The following is a 26,317-nucleotide window of genomic DNA, read 5'->3' on the forward strand; positions in this document are numbered from 1 at the left end:
ATAAGAGTGACTAATTAGAAACTTGAGAACTTTGATGTCTGGAAAAACTGAAAAACCGTCATACTCTGATAATCATTTGCCTCGATGGACACACACATAGACACACATGCCTGCACACACATACTGTATGCACACATTGACCGTTTAGTTTATATGTTGGGTAGTTCAGCAGGTGTTAGTGTGTTTGTCTTCAAAGTGAGAGCAGTTTGTTTTCCCAGACTTATGGCTGTCACTTATCAGTCCTGTATGAACTGGCAGGAAATCACCATTGGTTAGACTGTGGCAGAAGCACATAGATGCAGAGTGTAAGTCCTTGTACAGAGCATTAACTTGCCAAGACAGACGGCAATCAGCTGATGTTGACAGGAAGATGTTTCCTGCAAAGATGGGCTTAGATGCTATTATGAGTACAGTAATATATGAACTGTACTGCTGCAGCCAATATAAAAGACACAGTTTCGTCAAGTTATCGGCGACCATATGCACATATCTGATCACCTTTTGTAAGATGATTGCGTATTATAGAGGGGGAATAAAAACTTAACAGGCTTTTGTGTCACCTGTCCACACATTGACTCTGGTTTGCAGGGAGAGAAAATGTGTTTGCAGTCTGTTGGTTTACTGCCCCTTTATCTGCTCCGTGGTGTGGTGATGACCGATAATCATAGCAGAAACCACTGATAACTGTTGGGTTTCTCTCAACCTTAGCAGGTCATAAAGTTTAATGAAGAGTTAGTTGTAAAATGATGAATTTCTTCATCTCGCTAAAGTCAGATTACAGTAATTATGGCAAAAAAAAGTCTCTCTCTCTCGCTCTCTCTCTCTTTCTGTGTGTGTGTGTGTGTGTGTGTGTACATCTTACATGTTAGTGAATGTGTAATACAATGTGTGTTTGCTAGACAGTGAGTGTGAGAAATATGTACCTCAATCACACCTGAAACAGGGAATGGGAGGTCAAACTGTCAGACAGATAGCAGACAAACCGTCATAAAGAAAGAAAGAATGTCACATACACTTTATTCTTTCTTTCATATATGAATAAGATTGTGAATGCTTGCTGGATTGAAATTAAGCAGAAAATATTGACTATGTTTTGAAACCAGCAACCCCTACTAGAAATATTATCACAATACTCATGAAAATACTTAAAACGTTGCTATACCGTGTAGTATTTGTATAGAATTAAACATCAAGCTGATACATTAGTGCACGAATGCCCATAATTAACCCTTTAAAAGAAAGAGTGGGCCTATACCCTCCCTACGCGCCACGACTCTGGCCAATCACAACGCAGCAGACTTTATTGTGCCATTGGGTGCGAGTAATTTTTCAGCTCACTGTTGAAGTGGGTGAAGTGGTTTTTTCAAGTGGAGTGCGCCAGATAGAAGACATTTCTTCAGAAGGGAGGAGTGACAACAGTTTCCGTTAACTTGAAGCTTCTACATACTGTGTTTTGTAATTAGAGACCAATTTCAGTCCATCAGAGGACTTTATTTGGTAAGTTTAAGTTTCAGTATTGAATATAAGATACTGAGAAGAACAGGAGGCCAGTTTCATACGAATTGACATCAGGTGTTCTTCGGGCACTTCGTGGACAGAATGACTACCACCATGGAGAAATCCAAAAACTTTCGCATTGATGCGCTACTGGCGCACGACGTGGAGCAGAGGACTGATGGTGCGTCCCCCGAGTTGTATTACAACAGGAGCCCCAGCGACAGTCCGGTGTCGAACCGCGGCTCCGAGACGCCCTCTCCTCACCAAAACCCAACAAATACCTCTCAGGTCCAGCCAGGACTTCTCTCTAAGCCACCCCTCTTCAACTTGTCCCAGTCAGGATTCACTGCTGTGCACCAGGGGGGATTCTTTGGAATGCACCCGAGATCCATGTATCCTCTGGCGGCTCTTGGCGGTCAGCACCCTGCCTTCATCTATCCCGGCTTGACGCAGCTGGTCCAGCCATACCCGGAGCAACTGAAGGGGTCCACGATGGCCGGGGCGATCCCGCTGGAGCCCTGGATCAGAGCTGGAATGATGATACCCAGACTCGGAGAGTATGGAGGTGAGCGGCTTACTCTGTCTGGTGTAACCTAATAATAAACTTTAACATCCTCCTTAACATGGTGAAAGAGCCAAAATGCATGATGTTTATCTACTTCGGAATTTGTGGATCAGAGTTTATCTTTATAAGACATGAATGTTTTAAAGGTCACAATTTAAAAAAACAAATATTTGTATAATACATGATTGAATTTATTATATTAAATGTTAAAATATTTCTACAACGTCTTCGATGATTTTATTCGATTTCATCTTATTTATTTTTCAAATATGGCACCAGGCTTATAATTGGAAAAATAAAGTTTCATTTACGCTTATAAGAGGATTTACGCACACACCTTAAAAAAGATCTAGTAAGATCTATAACCTGTATTCCATACTGATTAAAAATATGTGCATCATGTAGGCTACCACATCATTATTTTACCTTTTAATTTACCAGTCCATGAGGAAATGCTGTATTTTGGCACGTTTTTGTCCAGTGATGGGTAGGCCAACGTCCAATTTATGTTTATGTTTTAAGGCCCTCGCCTGCGTTCTGGCACTGCTTTTTGAAAAGACCGTGACATTGAGATGCTGCCGCTTAAGGACAATTTATGTAATAAAAAAACAACGTGCAGCATTTACGGTTAAGGTAACACCTGAAATAGACCTACCACTTAATCAAATGATAACATTTACGGTGTTTTCATTAAGGTAATGGACCTCTATGATGTTTTATTGCCTCTCCAAAGCAATATCCTCTCACACGTCCTCACATCAAGGCAATAATGGTAACAGACAGAAGCAGCAAGATATACAGGCAGGTAGGCCTGTGGCATCCAAACAATGGGATAGAGACAAAATGTTTGATTCTGTGAGGATTTCTTTGAAGATTAATTAAAGAAAAAAAAATCTCTAGAATGAAACTGTTTCTTTTTGTGTTTCTTTCTTTTACTCATAGGCCTGCATAAGTGAAATACTCTAACAGTGCAGTGTGGAGCTGTTAAAATAAATGGCTACAAATGTAAATAGCAACAAAAAATGTAAATAAATAAAAATGCACAAAAAAATCACTCTCTGTTTGTCTCTGCTCCTCTCTTGCTCTTTTCCCTTCTCAGGCCCAGCCCAGGCAGGTTTGTTGGGGAAGTGTCGGAGGCCCAGGACAGCTTTCACCAGCCAGCAGCTGCTGGAGTTAGAAAACCAGTTCAAGCTCAACAAATACCTGTCTAGGCCTAAACGCTTTGAGGTGGCCACTGCACTCATGCTGACCGAGACTCAGGTAAGAGCCTCAGAGGCTGCAAATGAATTATTATTATATCACATTTATTCTGTAAAACTATGTGTGGGATTCATGCTGCATGGCATCTTTGAAAGTGTGAACTGATTTAATGCTTATACAGATGCAGGACTGGAAAACCTTTTAGAGGCCTACAGAATACATTTCTTTGCAAACCCACTTTTTGTGCTAAAAAGTACACTCATCAATAATAATTTAGGAAATACGTGTTTAATGCATTTCAGCCCTTTCACTGTTAAAATATAGGATAGCAACACTTTTCACAGACAAATTAGTCACATTTCACCTATTCTATATATGGTACAAGAAAAAAATACAAAACATGCTTTTCATCAGTGATGTTCTACTAGTTTTATTTTTATTGATAAGGTTTATGGTAAGCAAAAATAATAAATTCTGTTGTTGTGCAGCTACAGTATGCTAACTGTAGCTGCTCATGAACAGTGTGTCTGCCAATTATGTTGCTACTATAACCATATAATGCTTAAAAGCACAAATATTAATAGTTTCATAATCTTTGTTCAACATACAGTGATAAGAATAATTTAAAAACTCTGGCTTTGAGGTGAATGGACTTTCATTAAAAACACGAAAGATTCTATTACACCTGAATTGAAACACATTGCTTTGGTGTGTATTTCATCAGTGCTTTGAGCACCACAAACAAAATACACTCACCTTCATTAAAGGCAGAAGTCTATTTCTCAAAACCATAGCAAACAAAATTAAAACAATATCTGAATGGCTAGATACCACTTGGGGGAAATATTAAAAAAAAAATGCGTTATGTGATTTGGGTGAAACAGCCCTTTAATAGAAGTAAAAGCAGCTATGTATCCTGCCAAGTCCCTGCTTTTTAAAATTTTGTTCATCACCAGCCTTGTTTAAATATTGTCTGTAATATCAAAATTATTACCATCCTCCTCCTCCTCTCCGACAACATGAGAAGATTTTTCTCAAAGTATCTTAACTCCATTGTGATTCCTGTTGTTTTTATACCAGGTTAAGATCTGGTTTCAGAACAGACGAATGAAATGGAAGAGAAGTCGCAAAGCCAAGGAACAAGCAACCTCCGCACTGACTGACACAGAAAGGACTGAGATGGGTATACACAGTGCCAAGCCTCAGGGTGACTCTCACAGCTCGAGCCTGGAGGATGAAGAAGAAGGAGAGGATGAAGATGAAAAAGAGGAGATAGAGGATCTGAGAGCAGGTTCTTCAGGCTGTCTAGGCGTCATGAGGCATGCAGGAGGAGGAACAGGGAACTACAGCTCTTATTTAGAGGAGGAGCTGGAAGAGGGAGGCCCAAGAACAAGAACTGGTGTTTTCCCATAGTTATAAAGTTCAGCATGCTTTTATTGTATGTCTTTTTATGTTTATTGCTCTTGAGAAAACAATGCACAATGAAATCAGGTAGACAAATAAGGTGGCATAAAGCGGATCATTCATTTACCACATCCAAATAGTGCCATATCTGTATCTGCAGCTCCCAAATTAGCAAAGGGCTTGTTGACACCTGCACATCGAGCTGGCTATGAAAAATTATTACATCGAACCAGGATAATGCCAGCTTTATGTGTCTGGACATTTGATGGTTTAATTGCCAGCAATCCATCTGAGTTATTACTTCAGCACCCACAAATAATTCTGACTTATAATGGACATTTATATGCATGGTTTATTTTTGATTTAAGCAGTACAAACACATTGAAAGTCAATGTCCCTGCCCTGTGATTTGCAATAAACTAATTTATCTATGAATGTACATGTACTTAAAATTATATAAATGGCACTTTGGTGGGAGGATGAAGAAACAGAAAAAATAACTTGGAGACTGAATTTGTAAAGAGAGTAGTGTTACATTGTTATCGGTGCTTCCTGGTCTGTTACAAATGCTGGACAAACATTTCCACCAACATGTGAAACCTGAAATATTTTTAGGAAGACACAAGTAATGGATTTATAATGACCCAGTATAAGTTTTAGGGCATTGTAATAGAGTGGCAAGAAAAACACTACTATGTTTATTGTAGTACGTTTTGACTATATGGTCATGAATTTTAGTTGTGTAATATTCAACTGTTTGTTTTGTATTATCTTTTTGAAACTGCATGTCATATACAGATGAAGCCACACAGAAAGAAATGGCTGCACATACTATATGGTATTTGGAATGTGCTATTAGTATGACATTTTCCCTGTATTTTGTAAACCTTTTCTTATATTAAGTGTGTTGTTGTCAATATAATTTATATAATTTAATATATTTCAATTTAAATGCAACAGTGGTTCTTTTTTGTGGAGAAAAATAAAGTTTAATTCATGACTTTGTGCTGATCCAAAAACTTCAGACTGACAAAGTGAATGAAATGTCGCCTTTGCCTTTTAAATTAGCGGGTTAAAGTATGTAAGTCGTTAAAGTATGTTTACCCATTATGAATTCTGCCAGTTCGCGATATGTATATGTCCTTCTTGGCCTGCCGTAGGCTAATTTCTAGCGCGATACAAACAGTTCTTCGTTGCCAAGGAAACGCAGTGGACAACAAACTTCCTTAAACTAGCCCGGTGACTGTTGTTAGCGGGGTTTTCACCACTCAAATGCAATAAGTTGTGATTGTTTTCAAGCTTTATAACGTTTGAATGAGGTAAGTGCGGGTTTGTCGGTTTGACCAACCGTGCTCTCAAGCAGTAAACTGTGTTACAGCAATTGTCCGTCTCAGTTTATAAGGTATTTTATGAGTGTTTTAGCAAGCTTTTATAATTGGCTTACACTGAAGCTGGAATATGAAATTTGTCATTTTTTAGTAAGACTTAAAATCCTCATCAACTCGGTCCACGAAAAACAGCTTCCGGAATTTGCAGCCATACTGTATCATAGTTTGTTGTATTTTGTTTCTTTCTCCAGTCATGTTAGCTGAGGCTCGGGGTCCAGACCTTTTGGGATCAGGCGCACAATGGAAGCCCTCCACCTCGGGGAAGGGTATCAAAGTAAACACCTGCAAGAGCTCGTCATCATCAATGATTTGTTGCCTGTTTTCTTCCTCCAGCCTAACAGACAAATACTGTCTGTGTGCTGAAGTTGTGTGTAAAATGATCCCACGCTGAGTAAAAATATGGCAGTGGTACTTAAGTAAAAGTAACAATACAGCAATGTAAAGATACTCCATTTTAAGTAAAAGTCCTGCATGAAAAATCCTACTTAAGTAAAAGTACATAAGTATTAGCAGCAAAATGTACTTAAAGTATTTCAGTAGTGGTTTGGTGCCTCTGACCGATTATTATTAACACTGAAGCATCAATATTTAAGCAGCATGTTACTGTTGTTGCTGCTGGAGGTGGAGCCAGTTTGAACTGCTTTACATATGTTTAGCTGGTTTAATCCAGTGGTTCCCAACCTAGGGGTCGAGCCTCTCCTAAGGGTCAACAGATATCTCTGAGGGGTCATGACATGGTCATGTAATGGGAGAGGAAAGAAGAAGAAAACAAAGTTCTGATATACAAATCGACAGACTACAGACAGTGGACATTGCACTGTAGTAAAATTAATCTCATTTGTTCATCTGTGCATTAATTATTAGTTCTGAAATAATGACACTTTCATAAAAAAGCCATATTTTCCTACTATTCTATCCCACAATGTTTTCACAAGTATGAAAACCAACTAAGTGCTTGTACAGAATGTGGCTTTTTCTGCAATAGCTGTCACTACATGGCTGTTTCAGTTACAATAAGTATTAAATACTAAAGGTTCAATGTATAGAGTTTTAAAGCCATTTATCTGTTTCTTTTTCCAAATCTTACATCTTCTGCATTGCCTCACTTGGCAGCATTCAGGGAATAAGCATAGGCAACAGGGAGCAGAGCACCTGCGACAAGCGTCCAGCCGAAAATGCTGCTTCCTAGGACTGGAAACGAGGCCAGAGCTGGTCTGGGAGGACTGGGACCTGGGGAAAGAGTTCACCAAGACATTAGTGATAAAGAACATTCAAAGCAAGCCGCAGAAGTTACACTTGAGGTCTAACAAAAGCACACAGACACGCATATGTATAGATACACATACTGTATAAGCTAGCTCTAGTGTTCACACAAACACACACGGGTCAAAGCTTATTGTTTACTCCCAAGCTAAGCAATATAAATTTGATGGGTATCCACAGGCTAACATATCCTGTCTTTGCCCCCTCACAGACCTCCAGTGTCCAGATTCTTCACCACCTTGATTCCCCAGATAATTGTTGTCAGCCCAGGGACTTCTTTCTCAATACCAATCACCTTTAGACCACTCCAAAGGGTAACACATCACAATCTTAAACAGAATGGCATATATTAATAGATTGTACCAGTATTTTGAAAGTGTTGTGCCCCATGGATTTCAAATGTGAGTATGCATTTTGTATTCCTGGACCACAGGCATCCCAAGTATTTGTAGTCTTACCATTAAAAAATGGTCATATACTCTAAATAAATAACTCTAAATAATTCCAAAAAAACTCCTATCTACACCATAATATAACATTGCTAAAGTGTCATATTTTGTATCATTCAGAGCAGAGAAAGTTGTGTGAACAAAATCATTCACATCCCCTCAGAAAGCATACATGGCTATAAAAAGATGAAAGATTATTACTCATATAAAAGTATTAGATATGTAACATGATCTGCCTCTCCTGTTAAAATGTTGTCTGTCTGTGTAATGGTTTGTGTGTCTGTCTGACTACTTGGGACAGTGTGAGTATGAGGACAGCGTTGAGTTCCAGAGTAAAGATGGCAGCTTCCAAGTATGCCTCCGTGCCATCATTCCCTGTCATGCCCTGGAGGTGCCTGACTCTGTGTTGCTGCCAATCTGTGCTGTTCAGCACTCCACATATACTACCTTCCTGCTCAAAAATGTCAGGTACTCATTAGAATGTTTGAAAAAAATGAGAAAAAGCAGGAGGAATGAATAACCTGGGAGTGACTGAGGAAGGGAAAGGGATTCCTTTATTCATATAATGTATGTACAGTACCAGTCAAAAGTTTGGACACACTTTCTCATTCAAGTGAATGAGTATACATACTGTATATGTAATATGTTTTATATGATTATATTTTAAGTATTTGCATGTTCGTGTTTTTAAATGCATTTTTGGAGAAAAGCAAATTATATTAAAATCTCTCCTCTTTCTCCTTTTAATTATTTTCATCAATCCCTCTCTCCCTCCATGCTTTTTCTTTATCTTCCCCATTTTCCTGCATACACTCTTCACTCAGCAAACTCCAGACATGCTTCCAGTGGGAGTGTGCAGCACCTTTCCAGCTGGGGCCTGAGCAAGGCCTGTTGAAGCCCGGCCAGGGGTGTCACATCACTGTCATCTTCCACCCACAAGAAGCACTGGTGTACCAGCAGCAGGCCTACTGCAGGTTTGGAGAAGAGGGGGACAATGAAATGAGCTGCTGCACTGTGCTCCTGCAGGGACTAGGTACCGTTAACATAGGCAGACACATAAATCCGTATCTTAACAATTAGTGTTGGGGACACAGTTTGTGATATAAATAAATTGTATAAATTGTCCACTACCGAAATCAAAGAATATGATTTAAATAGCTTTCAAGCTGATTTATGGTTTGGTTACATCAGTAAGGTTAGTAAAATTTAAAAAAGACCTGTGAATTTAAGTATGCTTGGTTGGGAAGCACAAAATGCAAATATTCATGTTTATGAACACTGATTTCACCAAGCTGTGCTTAGGTCTGACTGTGTATTTATTTAAACTGCAATTTTATTTTTTATATACTAACATAATAGCGCTGCATTATGGATTGAACCATAACACTAACCCTAACCCCAACCCTAGTTGTCAGAATACTGTTTGTCAGAAGATGAGGGGGAAAGGAACTAATACTCCTTCACTCGCTTCTTGTCTCTCCTCTGCTTCCCTTGACAGCCAAATACCCATGTCTTCAGCTGAGAAGTAAGAGTTCCAAGAATGAAAAAGAACAGGGTGGTCCAGTGCTGCACTTTGGCTCTGTGGCAGTTGGCCAAAGTTTGCAGAAATACTTTGACATCTTTAACCCCTCCCCTGTGAGTGGCACCCAAAATATGCACAAATGCACATATACACTCTCAGTGGCCTCCCCTCTCATCTATCTTTCCCTCTCTTTCCTCCAGGTAACTGCATCTTTCTCTCTGTCAAGACTTTCTGGTGGAGTGCCTTTGTTGGGGTCAGAGTTCAACTGTGATATCACCAGGGGTAACGTGGCGCCTGGAGGATCGCTACAGGCTACAGTCACCTATACTCCTGCTGTTGTTGATACTGTCTCTGTTGAGTATTTGTCTCTAAACTGTAAAGGGGCACTCAACAAAACCCTGCTCAAACTCACTGGAAACTGTATAGGTAGGGGGCACACACACAGACAAACATACAATGAATGAATAAATGCGTTAGTGTATTCTTTAACTTTTTTTTATGAAAAAGGGAAGGGAATTTTTAGAATCTAGAATCAGAGGCATGTGTATAAAAATATTTCTTTTTGTAACTAGGTCCCAAAGTTTCCTTGTCTTCCTCTGTGGTGGACTTTGGCTGTGTTGAAGAAAGAGGAGCAGTAATACAGACAGTGGAGCTGGTCAACTCTTCACCTGTTGAGGCTATCTACCAATGGGACCTTGACTGTAGCGGGCACAGTGTGTTCAGCATGCAGCCAGCGAGCGGCACTTTACGCCCACATAGCTGCACAACACTGAAAGCAGTGTATAGGCCCACACAGCCTTTTGCACACCACAGGAGAGTGGCATGTTTCATACTGCACAGGGTAGGAGAACATAAATGTGAACACAGACATCATTAAGACTATTGATTCAATCTACTTTCTTACATTATCAATCTCCTCTTTTAGGACCCTGTGTTCCTTGACCTGATTGGTACCTGTCACTCAGAGTGCCAGAAACCAGCTGTACTGAAACCCGAACACTTGGTTCTGGACAGGCTTCATTGGAACCGTAGCGAGGACCCACCAGACACTCTCACTGCCATGCAGCAAGACCATAATATACAACTGGACCAGCAGAGGGTCCTCTGTCCACTGGAGGAGGTAAGGTGCCAAAGAGAGATGTGTTACCATCTCTTTTTGTCCATTTTGCTTACTCTGTTTTTTTTCCTCTGTGTCACTTTGTTAGCAGTCAAACCAAAGACCAGACAGTGCTGCTGTTGTGTTGAGCACTCCCATGGAGGACTATTACCAATTCTGCTTGGGGGGCATGGATCTTCTCTCTTCCAGTTTGTCTTCATTGTCTCCGCGTGTATCTGTGGTGCCCTATGAGCTGCTGTTTAATCACAAAATACCCTCCTCCTTGTCTACTTCATCCACTTCCTCTCAGGCTGTCACCATCACCAATCACACCAGACGGAAAGTCAGGTACAGTACCACTTGCCTGTCTTTTATTTGTGGCTTCTTCTCTAGAATATCTGTTTTATTGTATATCTTGCCCCATACAGTATGGCTTCTACTGCATGTTTTTCTTTTCCAGCCTGGTTTGGACTGTTGCCCAAGAATCTCCGTTCTCTATCTCTCCCTCATCATGTGACCTGGCTCCACTGAAGTCCACTTCATTCAGAGTGACATATGACCCCAAACAGCTCAATACTCTGCACGGAGGTCAACTGGAGTGCTTTGCATACTATAAGGTAATAATGGAGTATAAACTACAGAAAAAAATCCATCACAACAAACAATGGTGCCTTGCTTTTTTGAATGAATAAAGTTGAAAAGTAAATAATTTCATTATTATCATTGTTATCTGGAGGTGTATTCTATCCTTTGTCCTCTGTATCTGTTGAGACTACAACTATCAAATTGTATTCATTTGCTGCAACTAAACTATTACCTGTTTGGATTCAGCAAGACAATCATCACGTTGAGGAGCGACTGCTACATCCGCCCTGGTGTGTGATTGTCAGAGTCATTGGCCACTCCTTCCAGCCAGGCAAAGAGCACTTTATCCCACGCTACTCCCTTAAGCCCCATCAAGTGGTGAGGCATAAGCACTACAAAGAAGAGTTTTGCTGTAATCTCAATAAACAATAACAGATGACAGTGGTATTTCAGCTGATGCATCTCATCATTTCCCTCAGAAAACAACTGTTAAGCTAAAACTTTCTTTTGAAAGCAGTATGAAGCACATTGTAACGCTGATATACACTAAGAGATTATACTCGGCTAACTGTAATATTTTGTTCTTTATAGGTGTTTCCAGGCCTGAGTGTTCTTTGCTATCGGACAGTACTCCTCCAGAATGTTGGAGACCTGCCGCTCACTTTCTGTCTGGACCCACACCACAACTCAAACCCCGCCTTGGCATCGATGTCTGTAGTGCCGAGCTGCGGTTTGATCCAGCCAGGGGATCACAAAATCCTCACGCTCAGAACAACTCCCACAGAAGACAGTCCCAAACAGGGATTTAGTTTCCAACTGCAGCTCAATGCAGCTAAACACACACAGGTACACACATGAACACAGAGGACAAGAAGAGTAAGACACACCCACACTGTGCTTGCATGTTTTTTCTATCTGTGCATCTCTCTCTATCTGCTTTAGGAACTGACAGTTGTCAGCGTGGTGGAAAAGCTTTGTGTGTCTCTGGAAGAAGACAGCAGTATATATTTCAAGCCTACAGCTGTGGGCTCACAGACTCAGCGCACCCAAAACCTCAGGAACCTCAGCCGCCTGCCTCTACGGTTAATTGTTTGTCTGATTTATAATGGTTGTTATCCAAAGGTTGTTATTCTGGTTATGTATTTCTGACATTTTCAGTGTATTGTTTGTTTATCCAATCATCATTAATCTTGTCTACAGCTGGTTTTCTGTGATCATCCTTTATGATAGGTTCCAATGGAGCATTCCAGAGTCAGACCAGGAGCTTATCTTTGTTGAACCAGATGCTGGTGAACTGCATCCCAATGAGAGCTCAGTGAGAGACTGAAAGGATCACACACAAGTTTATGCAGACAGTGATTTTGTGACTTCTTGAAGAAAGTTACTGAACAACTGACTGTATTTACTATTGTTTGTACCTCTTGACATTACAGGTACAGACATGGTCCTTCAGTCCTCTGGCAGAGAAAACATACACACTCAAACCTACTCTCACCTTCTGGCCGACCCAGACTCCTGAATGCAACATATCACACCTTACCCTCAAAGTGGTGGGAACGGGCTCCATAGGCTTCATCAAGGTGTGACTCTCATCTTGGTTTGTTACATATGTGTGCGTGTGTGTGTGTGATGTTCATCTGAGCTGTCACTTTTCAAGTAAAATCAAATGATTGTTCCACTCACCTTTTTAGAGCATGTGTTGATCTGGAAGCAATATTTGTTTACTCCTCAGGCAGAGAGAGCAGTTGTAGATGTGGGGGAGATTCTGGTTGGAAGTTACCGGTCAATTGAGATTCCTCTGGTGAACAACAGCCCCTGTCCTGTCACCTTTTGTCTCTCTGTACAGCAGATACTACTGGATGAGGAAGATATTTATGACCCTAAAACTGAGCCAAGTGGTATTCTCTATTGTGGTGTTCTTATGTATATTTAAGTTATTAATCCGTTCATATCAAAATGACCACTGATCATAACTAGTTGAACCACTAACTTGGTCCTGTCTGATCCATTAAGTCCTGCAGCTGGACTGTGAGAGGGGAACCATCGCCTCACATACCACAGTGCTGCTCCGATCCACGGTCAGGCCACACAGACGAGCCCAGTACTTGTGGACCATAAACTACCAGACAATGAACTCCAGTGGTAGACAAAAAAAACATACTCTCACTCACATTACTCAATGTATACTATCATTTCATTCTCTATTATTCGATTCTTTAAGCTCTCTGTCTCTCTCTTTCTCTCCCTAGGTTTTGTGTCATCCCCTCCCCAGGCAGTGTGTGAAGTGCGTGCTAAGGGTGTGTTCCCCACCCTGCAGGTGACTGATGCATGCAGTAGTGGCAGTGTGGGCAGGCTCGACAAAGTGCATCTGTGGAAACTCTTCTCATTGGATAGCCTCAACGAGCACTTGCTCTCCAACCCTTCCACTGTAGAACTCACTTACAGGACCCCCACCAGGCACAGGTTAGGGGCATAATATACTATACCCAGTGAAATTGGAATTGTACTTGGGGAAAAAAGAAAAAATAGAAGACCATGATAGCTTACTGTGGGTCTTGAAATTCATACAGTTTTTGTTGGATTCCAATTTTACAATCTTACTTTTTTTTGTTTTTTTATGAAATAAAACTGAATATCTTTGTAACACCCTGACCTTGTCTTCTCTTCCTGTCTCTAGTTTGCGCTCTTGTCCTTCTGTCTTTACCAAAGTCTTGTTGGATTTTAACTTCAGTGCAGCTCCCCTGAATTCACACCCCTCTACTATCGTGTTGATGTTTCACAACCCTGGCTCCATCCCTGTAGACTGGTGAGTAAAAAACAGACTGTATAGTACAGAATATATAATATACAGTTAAGCCAAGTTAAGGATAATTGCATTTAGCATTCTATTTACTTTTGTTAAAATGTTCAGTTTATGTATACAGTGCAGATACAATAGATAGACTGATGAAAATAAGAAGAAAGAAAATAAAGAAATTGAGAAGAATTTGAAAAGAGTGTTCTAAGGATTTATTGATGTTTGGCTTCCTCTTAGGACATTCTTGTTTCCAGAGGATCAACAGATAGAGTTGGAGTACTGGGCCGAGACAGGAGAGTTCAGCAGCACTGAACTGTACCAGATGAAGGTCAGACATGTCATGTATTTATCTAAAAACATGAAGGAATTTTAAATATCACCATCTCCGCAGTGATTCAGATATTTCAGATATGACATTTTGCCTTCAAAAAAAAATACCGACACAAAGCACAAATATTTTCATTTTATTGGCAGGTCCAAGAAAACCAGCTTTTCAGCATTTCTCCCCGTTCTGGAACTTTGCTCCCTGGCCAGCAGAGGGCAGTACAATTCAGCTACAGGTCAGAGATTATTTTACAGGATACAACACAGACTGGTGTCCAAGTCAGAAAAGTTTGTCATTTTGGCAGTGGCGATTAAGCTGTAATGCATTTATTTGATTATTCTGACATTTCAGGTTTATTTGGAAATTGAAATGATGACAAATGATGTCATTTTAGCAGAATGGCAGACCTTCTAGATATGTGATTATACTAATAATGTGATCCCAAAATAATCTAAACTTTGTCCTTCACAGCCATGAATTTGCTGGGGCAGATCAGTTTCCCATCGTGTTCAAACTCTCTTATGGCAGAGAGATCTTGGTGAGGCACAACTCCTGATAAATTTACATGAAACTATTTATGCTAACAAAACAGCAATAACATTTTGCTTAACAGTAACTGTATGAACAAAAATAAATTGTTTCTTTGTTAGTTGTGCTATTCCAGTATTGTCTCATTTACTTGCTGTAGAGCTGGAGGAATGCAGTAAATTGATATATCACTAAGTATGGTCTGTTAACTTGATGTACTTGTGTTTCTGTGTGCAGCTGAACTTCCAGGGGGTGACAGTAGAGAGAGACAGACCGCATCTCCACTTCGCCTCCAATCAACATGTCTTCACCCCTGTAACTATTGGGGATTTAACTCCTCCAACCCAGGTGTGTGTTTGATTTCTCATTAAGCCTTAACATAAAGTCTGTATGAGTCACCTATTTACAGTTAGCTGAAATGTATATTGCACACTTATCATATAATATTTCATATATCAACTCATATTAAGTGCAACAGCCTCCACAGATTTCTCCAGATAATTAACTTGCAGGATTGTTTTCCATTAGGAACCTCAACATAGATGTGATCCACCAAGTAGCAATTAAAAATCTTTTTACTGTTCTCACATAAAGATAAATTGGTAAATACAGTAGCAGCCTGAGCTACCTGAGCTATTTTTTCCAAAAACAAAATTGATTTTGTGTATTACATTTTTGTACTATTCCCAGACTTTCCATAATACATTTGTTTGGTCTGTTATACCTATAACTACACACCTGTTAAAATTAGACAAAAAGGTAGACAAAACTTGACTCACTTAAAATATGTTCATCTTTGGTTGTCCTGTAGGTGTATGAAGTATACAATGGTGGTGCAGTGCCAGTCCATTATGAAGTGGATACAGCTGTTTTGTCACAGCTACAGGTGGACAACTTTAATCATCCAGTGCTGTGCTGCCTCAATCCAGTGGGAATCGTCCTACCAGGGAGGACAGCCATGCTGGAGTTTATCTTCTCACCACTGGAGGCAAAGATATACTATGTATGAATCGAGCCATACTCTGCCTACCTTCTGCTTTTCTTAACAATTCCCTTCTCATCCCATTATAAAGCCCTTTGTAGAAGCAGTTTGGCCAGTTGAAACTGTGGTCACATGTTAATGTCCATTTTACTGCAGTTTTTTTTGTATTTTTCTCTTTTGTAGCATTGTTTTAGTCAGTCACATAGCAATTTAGGAATCAAGCTGTCAAAGAAACTCAGTTACTGAAACTCAGTTTGTTATTTTGAGACTTGTCTGTTATTGTGTATTACCAGATGGATATTCCTATCCACATCCAAGATGGAGACTCCACACTGGTGAGGTTTGAGGGATGTGGGTTTGGATCTCCAGCACTGGGCTCCTCAAACCCATTTAAATGCAGTGATGCTGAGCCACCTGTACCCTGTGTGCAGAGAGTGCCTTTCCCAGGACAGGTGAGAGCAGCTATGAAACAAAACAGAGACTGACACTCTTCAACATATTTTCATTTGAATCTAACGTAATTCAGATTCTGCTAAAATACCAACAGTCTAGTCCTCATAAGTCTTCTTGCCTTTGTGTTTGCGACCATTTGTAGCTGTATATATGCGTTCATCCCAACATGTATGTGTCTGTGTTGGTAGGTGGTATTCCTGTCCGAGGACAGTGTCTCTCTAGGCGACATCCCTGTGTGCTCACGATCTTCAAGAATCTTTTTCCTCACAAACATGTCCCGCAGAGACACCGTCCACTGTACATGGGACCTGGCCACGCAGTGCAACCAACAGGTACAGAAAAGTGCATTTGCAGCCTCTGCATAATATTTTATGTGTGTTAATAACGCCATTTTGAGAAAGAAACAAGCTGACTGTCCCTGTTGTGTGAGCCACGTCTATTCAGAATTTCAGGTACTAACCAGGTTTGTGTGTTGTGTTTTGTCAGGTGGTGCAGATCCATCCAGAGCAATGCAGTCTTTGTCCAGGGGAGAGTATCCTTTGTGTCCTAACCTTCACCTCTACTGACTACCCCACCATTTATCGGCTAGATCTCATCTGTCAGGTACCACAACAGTGCTAGTACAGAAATAAAATGGCAAGGGCCTGGTGAATTTATGTCCAATATTCACTGATATTTTAGTCCTGGTTTGGCAAACTATTGCCTCTCGTCTCCTCTCCTCTCCTCTCCTCTCCTCTCTTCTCCTGTCCTCTGTTCTGCTCTGTTCTCTCCTCTCCTCTCAACTCAATCCCCAGGTTACTCTGGAAGCAGCACTGGTTCGGTATCATGATGCTTTGCAGCTTTGGGAGCAAGAGAAAAAGAGACAGCACGATGAATTCACTATTATGGACAAAGACCTTACAGAGAGCCAAGGGGTTTGATAGATGAGATCCTAACTCAAACAAAGTGCCATATATTTGATGATAATGTGACAGTCATCTTCACAGCTTTCACCCTTTGTCTCATTACAGGAATCTGTAGCAGCTCCCGTAAGAAAAGGGCCACAATTCAGGAAATATAAGGTGACTCTTAGAATTTTAACACGAGACATCTCATTTTCATTCTCATCCCTGGTGTACAGTACCTGTGATGCAGTTTTTCACTGCTATAGATTATGTATTTTTATGACTATATACAAACAGCAGCAGTGTAATGCTACCAAAGGAAAATAAAACCATTTAAAAGATTGCAAGGTACCCTCTGTATGATTATTATAGCACATTATTCACATTAATTTATAAATAATGCAGGAAAAAATCTATGTCTATGATGCACTGCTCTATTTTGACTGTGCTTTTATGTCTCACTTTCTCTCACATCCAGACTCTTCCTCCTATCTGTGCCAGTAGTAGTTGTGAAACCTTGGGCACTATATGTACCAAGCTAACAAGAGCTGAACGGCGGGCGCATCGAGAACCAGCGAAAGTGTGGAAGAGTCCTGAACCTCCTCAACCTGCTCTGCTGCATCTGGAGGTTACGGCACGCTCCCATGGCACCCTGGAGTTCCTCACACACTTCCCTGACCAGTTCAATAAGCATTATAGGTAAAGCATTATTTGACAGTACACACTAAGCATCACCAAGCAAAATCCAGACTTTTGAGTGTCCCTTATATATCTGTTTACACATGAAATGTATTTCAAATTTAGGAAATAAATTGTGACTGCTGCTAAACAGAAGAAGATCAGGTTTCAGAAAACCCTGATCTCCATTGCATTTGTAGCAATAATGTTTTCATCTGTGCTGCCTTGCTAAGGTGCCTCCAGTCAGTCAAGTCTCAGAGGCCTGAAACCACTTTGTCCAGCACACCCCTCCCTGCTGGGCTGCCTCCACAGACACACATCCAACGCCCTGAGAGAGACATCCTCATATACATACTTGACTCTCTGCTCAGGTAACAGATAAAGTAAAGACTCATATTCAGCTTTTATGGTGATGGTTGGATTTACATTTAGGTTTAGAGCAGTTGTGACAAGAAATAAGGTGTATTTGTGTGTGTGTGTGTGTGTGTGTGTATTTAATCTTGCTCCCTCTCTCCTCCTCCCATACTCCAGGGGCATACTAGATGATGAAGCCTTCGCTCAGTCTCTGATTACTTTGGCGTCCAGGCCCGTCACCTACCAGCCACCCCTGCCCCCTACACCCCAACCTCAAGATCTGTTGAACGGGACAAAGGCTGAACTGAAAGAACAGCACAGCCCAGTGGACAATGATGGGACTGCAGGATGTTCAGGGAACAGACTCCAAACAAAGACCACACTGAGCACTGAACATGTGCCTGCTGACATGATTGAAGATGTTTTGCTGAACACCCTCCAGAATCTGATGATGGAAGCTGTCAGAGGAGAGCTTGTCCTTACTGTGCACCCCCGCACTATTATCTTGCCACCTGTTTCTGCCAGGTAAATACAGACATACGCTATGCACGCACATTTAGCTTTGGCATTGTTAACTCCATGGTGTATTTGTTGCATGAAACCTAAATGAAATCTGTACTTTAAGCAGATATAAAATATTACATGATATGGTTAACATATTGTGTGTTCCATCAGAATCAGGAGGGTGTCCAGAGCCATGGAGGAGGAGAAAATGTGAAAATCAAAAAGAAACCAGCAGGAACCATCTACCAGCGACCCAGAGGTCAATCTCCCTCCTCTGTTTTCACTGAAAACCAACTTATAGCCCATCAGTATGTTCAGTTTGACTTGCCACATACCATCCCACTCAGTGCCATCAAATGTTTGCTTTATTCATGTGTCTCTCCTACCTAGCCCAATATCTCTGCACTCACTGGACTTTATCTTTGCTTCTGAGCGATTACCTGGTGACCAGGCTCCTAACAGAAACATTTCATTTGTGCGGTTCTGTTGTAAGTCATTACCACATATTTTGGACAGTAATTAAAGAGATTCCATCCTACTAGTCATTTCTACATACTAAATGTTTCTTACCGCATTTGTGTTGTCATGCAAAACTGTATTACATAATAATAACACAACTACTACAGTATTACACTGCACATAAAACTGAAGACAAATTATTTTGTATGCTTGAGGACAAGCGTATGTTCAAATGTTGATTTTGTGTGACTTCATTAACCGACTATATACACTGCAAACAAGCATTTGCAAAACATTCACGTTTTAGCTTTTGCATATCAGGTTTACTGATGTCTCATTTTTCAATCTTAAGCCTTAATTAAAAATTTATCTCTGTTGCTGTATTTGTCTATATGCTAATGGGCAACAGTAGAGTGTATCTTTACAGACGTTATTCATTGTCTATGTACAATGTACTCAGAATATTTTTATACACATCACTGATATTCATTTACAAGCATGGCCCCTGCACATTTTCTAACAACTGTTCTCAGTGTTTCCTATTTTGAAAAATCAGTCCACCAGATAATTTGAGGCAATTTATGGTATATCTTCAAGCATTTAATAAAAGCACAGTGCAAATCACACATTGTACATCTCATGTATAGCTATAATTTGAACATCAACATTTCCAGACCAATTTCAAGTTCACATTCTTTTTCCAGCCCCAAAGAAAATCATGTACAATTAACAAGGCAAAGCCACAACGCTGTGCAATTAAATATTTACATAACCTTTTTAAATTATTATTTTCTATTCACTTCATCATGTCCTTTTACCTGTGTAATAAGTTAACAGAATAGAAATGGTCAGTATTGTTATTTTTATTTTTTAGTCAGTTTGACTATAGCCATTGACAAAGTAAAAAATCAGGTTACAAGGTGCATATATAAGATGTATAGTCACGCATATGGCCAGGGAACTGGTAGTTCAGCTGTTAAATAGCTCCATTATTTAAGGGATATGATTGTTCATCTTTTAATGGGAAAATGATTATATCTATCCACATATATCTAATTTCTCAATTCCCTTAATAGACAGCTTTGATATCAGCAGCAATGTTAAAAATATCCTTGTAAAACAGTCCATTGACATTTTTTTTTTTTACCTTAACGCTCAAAACAAGACAGGTCGATTCTTAAAATGACAAAGAACTAGGGGATCAAATTGTCAGACCATCACTCATATATTTATGTTATACAGTAACTTCGGTTTGTAACTTACAGGTCTGTGAAATATTTTATTCTGAATTATTCCCAGACATTAAGATTAGTATCCTCCTATTATGATATGTCTGCAGCATTTTCTGTCAGGCATTATATCGTCTTCATATTGCGCTGTATATAACAAGTGTGCAACACTCAGCTAAATGTTCATTCAACTCATTGGAAAGTTGGTTGATTTTATACAATAATGTAAGAATCGACCATTAAAAGTCTCTGGAGAATCTTTAGTTGAAGTTGTACTCAACCTGTGAGTCAACTGTGATTGAACTTGAAGATGGTGGGGAAGATCTTGCTGTGAAGATATTGGACCTGTTCCCTGTGAGTTCTTAACTTCTCAAATTCAAAGTAAGGGATCTGTAAGAGAAAAAAAATAGTAGAGATCTAGTTGGGAGCTGGAGAGGAAAAAAGTATGTCTTTCATTCTTGTTTCATTTTCTCTGGCTGAGAGTTCAAGACAAATAAAAAAGGCGCTTGGACATCTTAATGCTGACCATTTTTTCCTTGAATATCATGCCTTGAAGATAACAAATAAATAGAAATGCCAATACAAAAAAAATACTGCAACAAGAGGCCAGAGGCTGAGTCCATTATAAATCACATCTAAGCATGTGTGTGAACAAAAATGAAAAATACTAAATGTATTCTCAAAAATTACAACATAGCGTCAACAAATACAACTGTAAGTAAGGCAAAACATATCAATGTCTAACTAGTAGACTTAAAGAGGAAGTTGCAAATCAGCAGTGAACAAAGCTGTGATGCCTAGATGCAACAATCTAGTTTTATGATCATGATTTTAATTTTAATGCGACAATATTTGCCAAACATACCTGCACCACCTCATAGCCCATCCTACGGAGGTGTCTCCTCTTAGTGGCTTCCTTTCCCAGCAGGTGTTGCGTGTTGCTGCAGAAACGGTTTTGACCATCTAAACACAGTGCCATCCTACACATGAACGAGACATAACATTGTGTCATTTTTTTGGGGTGAGGAAGAAGATTAAATAATCAGTTTGTCTGTTAACTTCCAACTAGTTCAAAATGTAAATGGTGTGTTAATCAGTGTGTGTTTTATTAATCTAACACTGCAGCATTTGGGTTTCTACCTTCTATATGTGTGATCCCACTGAGACAGGGGCAGAACAAATCCTTCCTCATCCAGGCATATCTCCACATCTGGACAGAAAAGGGAAACAACAAGTTGTCCGTGAGTACAGCATGAACAATAAGGTGTCAAGACACATGGAGCTCACGTGAGCCACATGGTTGATTCTTTTTGAATTTTGAAGGGATATACCATTAAGTATTTCTAATATAGCATATATCATATACTTGTGTATATGTGTTTGCTTGTAGCTTACCTACAGTGTATCCACTATGAGTAAATATACTGGTGGAGTAAAACTTTCCCCCCAACAGCTGTGTCAGCGGCCGTTTGACCTGTTTGTACAAGAGACTCTCCATGGGTGTCTCAAAGGCCTGGTCCACAGACGAAAACCTCTTCACATGGAGGAAGAAGGGCAGCCTGGGACCCTGACCAGAAAGGCGAAAGAAGAATTCATTCCTGTTATCAATTCTCTGACTCAATCCTTTTTCTAAAAGCAAAGTGGAAAGACATTGCTTGTGCTTCACTTATTCAGACAACTACTACAAGTAATTTGACATAAAGTGAGTGTACGTAGCTCAATTAATACTGTTTAAGCTTTAAAAAAAACTACAAAACTTAGGTTGTGTGATGCTCACCCAGTAGTGACTGCACTCTAATGATGTGGAGAGATGGAGCTGTGTCAGTTGTCCCAATGCGTTCTTGTCCAATGGCTCCCCCTGTGCTGTAGGACAGACAAGGACAGCTTACATCATAAACATTACATAGCCTGTTACATACATATTACATACAGTGAAATGTTGTACATCCATGTGCTGTAAACAAGTAGCTTCGGTATGACAGCAGTTTTCTTTGACAAAAAACAGAATAACCACACTAATAAATAAACAGTATGGTACCAAAGACACTGAAACTATTACAAAATCCAGCCTTGTATATACAGACAGCAGCAGGTGAAAGGGTGATATAACAGAGCCCAAGAGTATTTTGAAGCCTGTTTGTTGAAGCAACAAGCAGTAAAGGGCACGACTGACCCTGACACTTAGCTGTGGGTGTATTTCTGAATCCTCCTCAGACAGAAAATATGGGAACACTAGATGAAAACATGATGTGACAAAGTTTCTTTCCCCCCTCTCTTCTTCTCTCTCAGTAAGCAATACAAAGCTTATACATACCTTGAAGCCTCTGCAGGAAGTACGGGCTGAAAACTTTGGACATGTAGTTGAGCGGGAAGCGTTCTAGGTGGATGCAGGCGTGCAGCACCTCTATCAGCGAGCGAGGCTGGAATTGGGAAAACCTTGATGATAAAATGCTCTCCAGCTTCTTAAACATCTGATTGGAGCACTGAGGAGTAAAGGAGAGATTAATTACTACAGATTATTTTTATAGCATGCTGAGGAACCTATTTTTTGTCCAGAAAGGTCCAGAAATGTGCTTGCATTTCATTGCCTTTTGATTTGTGTGCAGTATTACAACAGTATAAACAGCCCTCACCTGTGGCAGGTAGTTGAGTCTCCCCATGGCGACAATCTGTTTGGCTATCTGGAGGGTGGTGTGTCTCTCAGCATGGAGTACAAAGTTCTCAGCCACAGCTTCAAAGATGGGCTCAGAGCGGCACCTCGTTTGCAGACAGTACTCCATGACGGTGCTGATCAACTCCGGATCACACTTTCCCAGCCTCCCTGACAAACACAGCAAAATAATCCATGATTATCTCAACATTTCCTCATCTTTACATTTCCTTTTTTTAAAAAAGAAAAAAAATACAGAAAGTTTTGCAAAATAAACCACACCTGGCACGTGTTTCTCCATAGCAGCCAGGAGCTCTTCATCATGCTGTCCCAGGATCATCAATGCAGAGAGCACCTTAATCACTTCATTGTTACTGAAAGCTTTAAAGACTCGTGATGCTCTGTGACTCAGCCTCAGCACCAAGGAAATGGCCTGTCAAACAGGATATTAGTATGATGTATTAATATCCTTAACATAAAAAGGGATATATCACAACCATTACATTTATTTTTAACTGAACATGTCTTCGTAAAGAAACTGAATTATCAAAAGGACAATTAGATGTGAGGTGTTTAATAAGTGAGAAATCATCAGAAATTAAAGAGAACCTGAGAAAGGACTGCTCTTCGTACCTGTCTGTGCTGTAACTTCAGCAGGGACTGCAGAATGTCGCTGACTTGTCTGGCTTTTAGCCTGTGGACCAGCCTTTGTGTGTGTCTGTGCAAAGTGGACAGCAGGAGTGTCTGCCGCTGGCTGGCAGGCTGGTAACACAGAGCCAGGAGGGAGTAGACCCTGACAGCCTCGCTGGGAGAGACAATGTCCTCTTCTAAAGCTACACCTATGGAGTCCAGGACCTCTGTCACCATCGCTGACTGGCGGCCTTCCAGGGCGTACGCCACCTCACCCAGGTGGCAGAGCTGTGCCACCCTGATGTCTCTGTTGGAGAGGAGCTCCAGGCACTCATTTATCAGTCTAGAGACTAGAGGGTTGTGGCCATCCACACCAAACTCAACACATGCTCCCAGTAAAGTGGCCAGTCCCTCTGCCCTGTCATTGATTGGGAAGTGTGTCAGCCTGGTGCACAGCTCCTGGATGACTTCCCCTTCAAACAATGAGTGGATGTTGACAGCTGTGTTACTTTGTGGTTTGGTGTATGGGCTGTATGGGGACAGGTGTGGGGCCGATCTTGTAGCCGTTTTAGGTGTCATGCGTCTTCCAAGCTGGTTTAGTTCGTTCTCACTTTTCCCCGGTACATAAACCGGGATGGGGAGAGGGGCTGCGCTCACGTGCTGGACCGCTGCTGTATTTACGTGTGTACCATGAAAAGCACGTACACCGGTTACGCACGGTTGTTGCGCAACTACAGTTTTACTAGCAAAAGCTGCATTAGTGCATCTACCCACCGGACTGGAACGAATTAAAGCACGATTTAGAGAGAAACAAGCTGAGGTGTGCTGACACGCCGTTCTCACAGAGGTAGAAATACAAGCGATGGACTTCATTGTTGCGTCAGTGATGTAACAGCCCCTTCCTGACAGAAAAACACACTAAGACAAGAAAATCCACTGTCAGGGCATTTTCTTACGTTTACACTCAGTGCTTCACATGTGAAGTAGTCAAAGGATCTAAAGAAAGAGTAAAATTAAACATAAACACATTGTAGAAGACGCAAAGACGAGGACACTGTCAACTTTAAAATGAATGAAGCGGAATTGTACTTACAACGTTTAACACTTTGACAACATGACTAAAACTTAATTTAAACTCCTACTCTGAGTAACTTCTCCCTGTGTTAAGGATTACAGACGACTTACCTTCAGTGAGACAGCGGGATCATAGAGGAGGGCTGCGACTCATTACAGAACAGTCTTCAGCAGCGTTTGGTAACAGCTTGTGTAAGTTGACATGTGTTTACATGTGCTGCCACCCTGTGGCCAACCTGTATACTGCACATTATGTAGCCTACTCACGTGCTCTTTGATTGGACGAGCCGTGCCACTCCGGATCCATTGACAGACCGCATCAAATGTGGTCATATATTGTGGCCATAGGTCATATTAATTAAGCAACACTTTATCTTCACTGACTTTAATGACCTTCTTCTCTTAAAAGTGAATTAATGCCATGTATTTCTTCAAAGGTTGCTCTAATTAGCTATTTTTATACAAATAAATAAGAATAGTGAAGTCTAAAAAGTTTTTAGTCATTTTGATTTATCATATTTTATTTATTGGGTAAACTTTTTAATTATATTTATATATGAAGATCAATAAATACTGTTTTAAAACCTTCTCCACGTTGCCAGAAATAAAATTGTTGAGGAAATGCTGAATACGATGTTAAAATCGCCACAATGTGTTAATGTTTTTTTTTTAGTTGAAGAGTTTTAGTCTCCCCAGAATAAAATCCCACAGTTGTGATCAGTCTTTCCTACATGTCTTACAGATATTCATTGACATTCGCAGGAGACCTGCTTCTCTTGCGCCATCTTTAAAAGGGAGCCTGTGACTGTAATCCAGCACTACAAATATTCAGCAACTATCTTGGATAAGAAACTTACATTTGATGCCAACGCTGATTTTACTTACAAGAAGGCAAACCAAAGATTGTTTTTCTTAAGGATTCTCAAAGGTTTTAGTCTCTGTTAAAAGTGATTTATACTTCTTTCACTGAGTCATTTCTAACATTTATGATCAGTGAGTTCAATTTGCTTCCATCAGGGCGGAGTTTTACATCCCAAGAGGGGACACAAACAGATAAAACAAAGTCTTTTACTCCAACAGCTATCTGCTTTTTAATACGATGTGATTAGGCCTGTTACTAGCTGTGTGTGACACAGTGTCCCCTGGTTCTGGCTTCTTTTCTTTTGTTGCTTTCTCTGATGGTTTAGGTGACAAATGACAGCTGTGATGTTGGTGTTAACTTGTAGTTGTGGTTTTTTTTTTGGATTGATTACTGTTGTTACTCGTTGAATTCTTTTTGTATTTATTATTATGGACCTCTGTCTGTAAACCAAATTGACCTCGAGGGAACATTAAAGCTTCACTCTACTCTCAGTTAAATAAGAAATATAGCAAACATGACCACAGTGTCCTCCATGGTGGCTGTATGGCCCTGAATAAACATGTGGCTTGTGTCTTTCTTTATCCTCAAATGAAGCTACTCCTCACATAGTCCTTAAATACACGCTTAAGCTAATACAAAATACACAGATACCAATTTATGTTAGGTTATCACATTCATTGCATTTCTTCTAGCCCCTTCACCACATTTTTTTAAAATAGATTTTTACTTTTCTGTACATATGTATATTTGTACATACGACTGATAGCAACTTCTGGGGTGTGCCCGAATACAAATTCGTTATGTGGCAAAGCACAGATATTTTAAAAATTATTTGTTTTCGTGAAGAAAAAAAAAAAATACCAGGTTGGTTTTTGCAGGTTGGTTACATTGCTATCTAAGTCTCTGTCCTCTGCTCCACTGTTACGTCTATCAGCAGGT

General features: G+C 40.2%; 3 protein-coding genes across 4 annotated transcripts; 2 read left to right on the forward strand and 1 right to left on the reverse strand.

Annotated features, from left to right (window-relative positions):
* The first annotated feature begins 1,196 nt into the window (after nucleotides 1-1,196).
* Nucleotides 1,197-5,637, forward strand: LOC122992295 (motor neuron and pancreas homeobox protein 1-like). Its single transcript, XM_044366056.1, has 3 exons — nucleotides 1,197-2,062; nucleotides 3,162-3,322; nucleotides 4,343-5,637. The coding sequence occupies exons 1-3, from the start codon at nucleotides 1,600-1,602 to the stop codon at nucleotides 4,673-4,675; spliced, it is 957 nt and encodes a 318-aa protein (XP_044221991.1). The 5' UTR covers nucleotides 1,197-1,599; the 3' UTR covers nucleotides 4,676-5,637.
* A 210-nt stretch (nucleotides 5,638-5,847) lies between these two features.
* On the forward strand, nucleotides 5,848-19,080 carry cfap65 (cilia and flagella associated protein 65). Its single transcript, XM_044366238.1, has 35 exons — nucleotides 5,848-5,985; nucleotides 6,246-6,328; nucleotides 7,168-7,355; nucleotides 7,529-7,631; nucleotides 8,068-8,234; nucleotides 8,591-8,799; nucleotides 9,265-9,401; nucleotides 9,489-9,714; nucleotides 9,861-10,129; nucleotides 10,214-10,408; nucleotides 10,494-10,732; nucleotides 10,845-11,001; nucleotides 11,216-11,347; nucleotides 11,561-11,815; nucleotides 11,912-12,051; nucleotides 12,200-12,284; nucleotides 12,403-12,549; nucleotides 12,702-12,867; nucleotides 12,983-13,111; nucleotides 13,219-13,432; nucleotides 13,647-13,775; nucleotides 14,004-14,094; nucleotides 14,241-14,326; nucleotides 14,563-14,629; nucleotides 14,857-14,967; nucleotides 15,431-15,622; nucleotides 15,895-16,053; nucleotides 16,243-16,386; nucleotides 16,541-16,657; nucleotides 16,849-16,968; nucleotides 17,065-17,115; nucleotides 17,417-17,637; nucleotides 17,850-17,987; nucleotides 18,148-18,495; nucleotides 18,646-19,080. Exons 2-35 carry the CDS (start codon nucleotides 6,248-6,250, stop codon nucleotides 18,686-18,688), a joined length of 5,256 nt encoding a protein of 1,751 aa, XP_044222173.1. The 5' UTR covers nucleotides 5,848-5,985; nucleotides 6,246-6,247; the 3' UTR covers nucleotides 18,689-19,080.
* A 418-nt stretch (nucleotides 19,081-19,498) lies between these two features.
* On the reverse strand, nucleotides 19,499-24,745 carry LOC122992446 (FAST kinase domain-containing protein 3, mitochondrial-like). 2 transcript variants are annotated; one of them, XM_044366240.1, is made up of 10 exons: nucleotides 24,628-24,745; nucleotides 23,446-24,360; nucleotides 23,095-23,245; nucleotides 22,796-22,983; nucleotides 22,477-22,645; nucleotides 21,940-22,025; nucleotides 21,558-21,729; nucleotides 21,303-21,372; nucleotides 21,028-21,142; nucleotides 19,499-20,552 (listed from the first exon to the last, which is right to left on the reverse strand). In XM_044366240.1, the coding sequence occupies exons 2-10, from the start codon at nucleotides 24,313-24,315 to the stop codon at nucleotides 20,451-20,453; spliced, it is 1,923 nt and encodes a 640-aa protein (XP_044222175.1). In that variant the 5' UTR covers nucleotides 24,316-24,360; nucleotides 24,628-24,745; the 3' UTR covers nucleotides 19,499-20,450. The 2 variants fall into 2 exon arrangements, with proteins under 2 accessions (XP_044222175.1, XP_044222174.1); XM_044366239.1 differs by lacking the exon at nucleotides 24,628-24,745 and adding an exon at nucleotides 24,536-24,619.
* Between the last annotated feature and the right edge of the window lie 1,572 nt (nucleotides 24,746-26,317).

The sequence above is a fragment of the Thunnus albacares genome, chromosome 11 (assembly GCF_914725855.1).
Source record: "Thunnus albacares chromosome 11, fThuAlb1.1, whole genome shotgun sequence".
NCBI classification, from domain to species: domain Eukaryota; kingdom Metazoa; phylum Chordata; class Actinopteri; order Scombriformes; family Scombridae; genus Thunnus; species Thunnus albacares.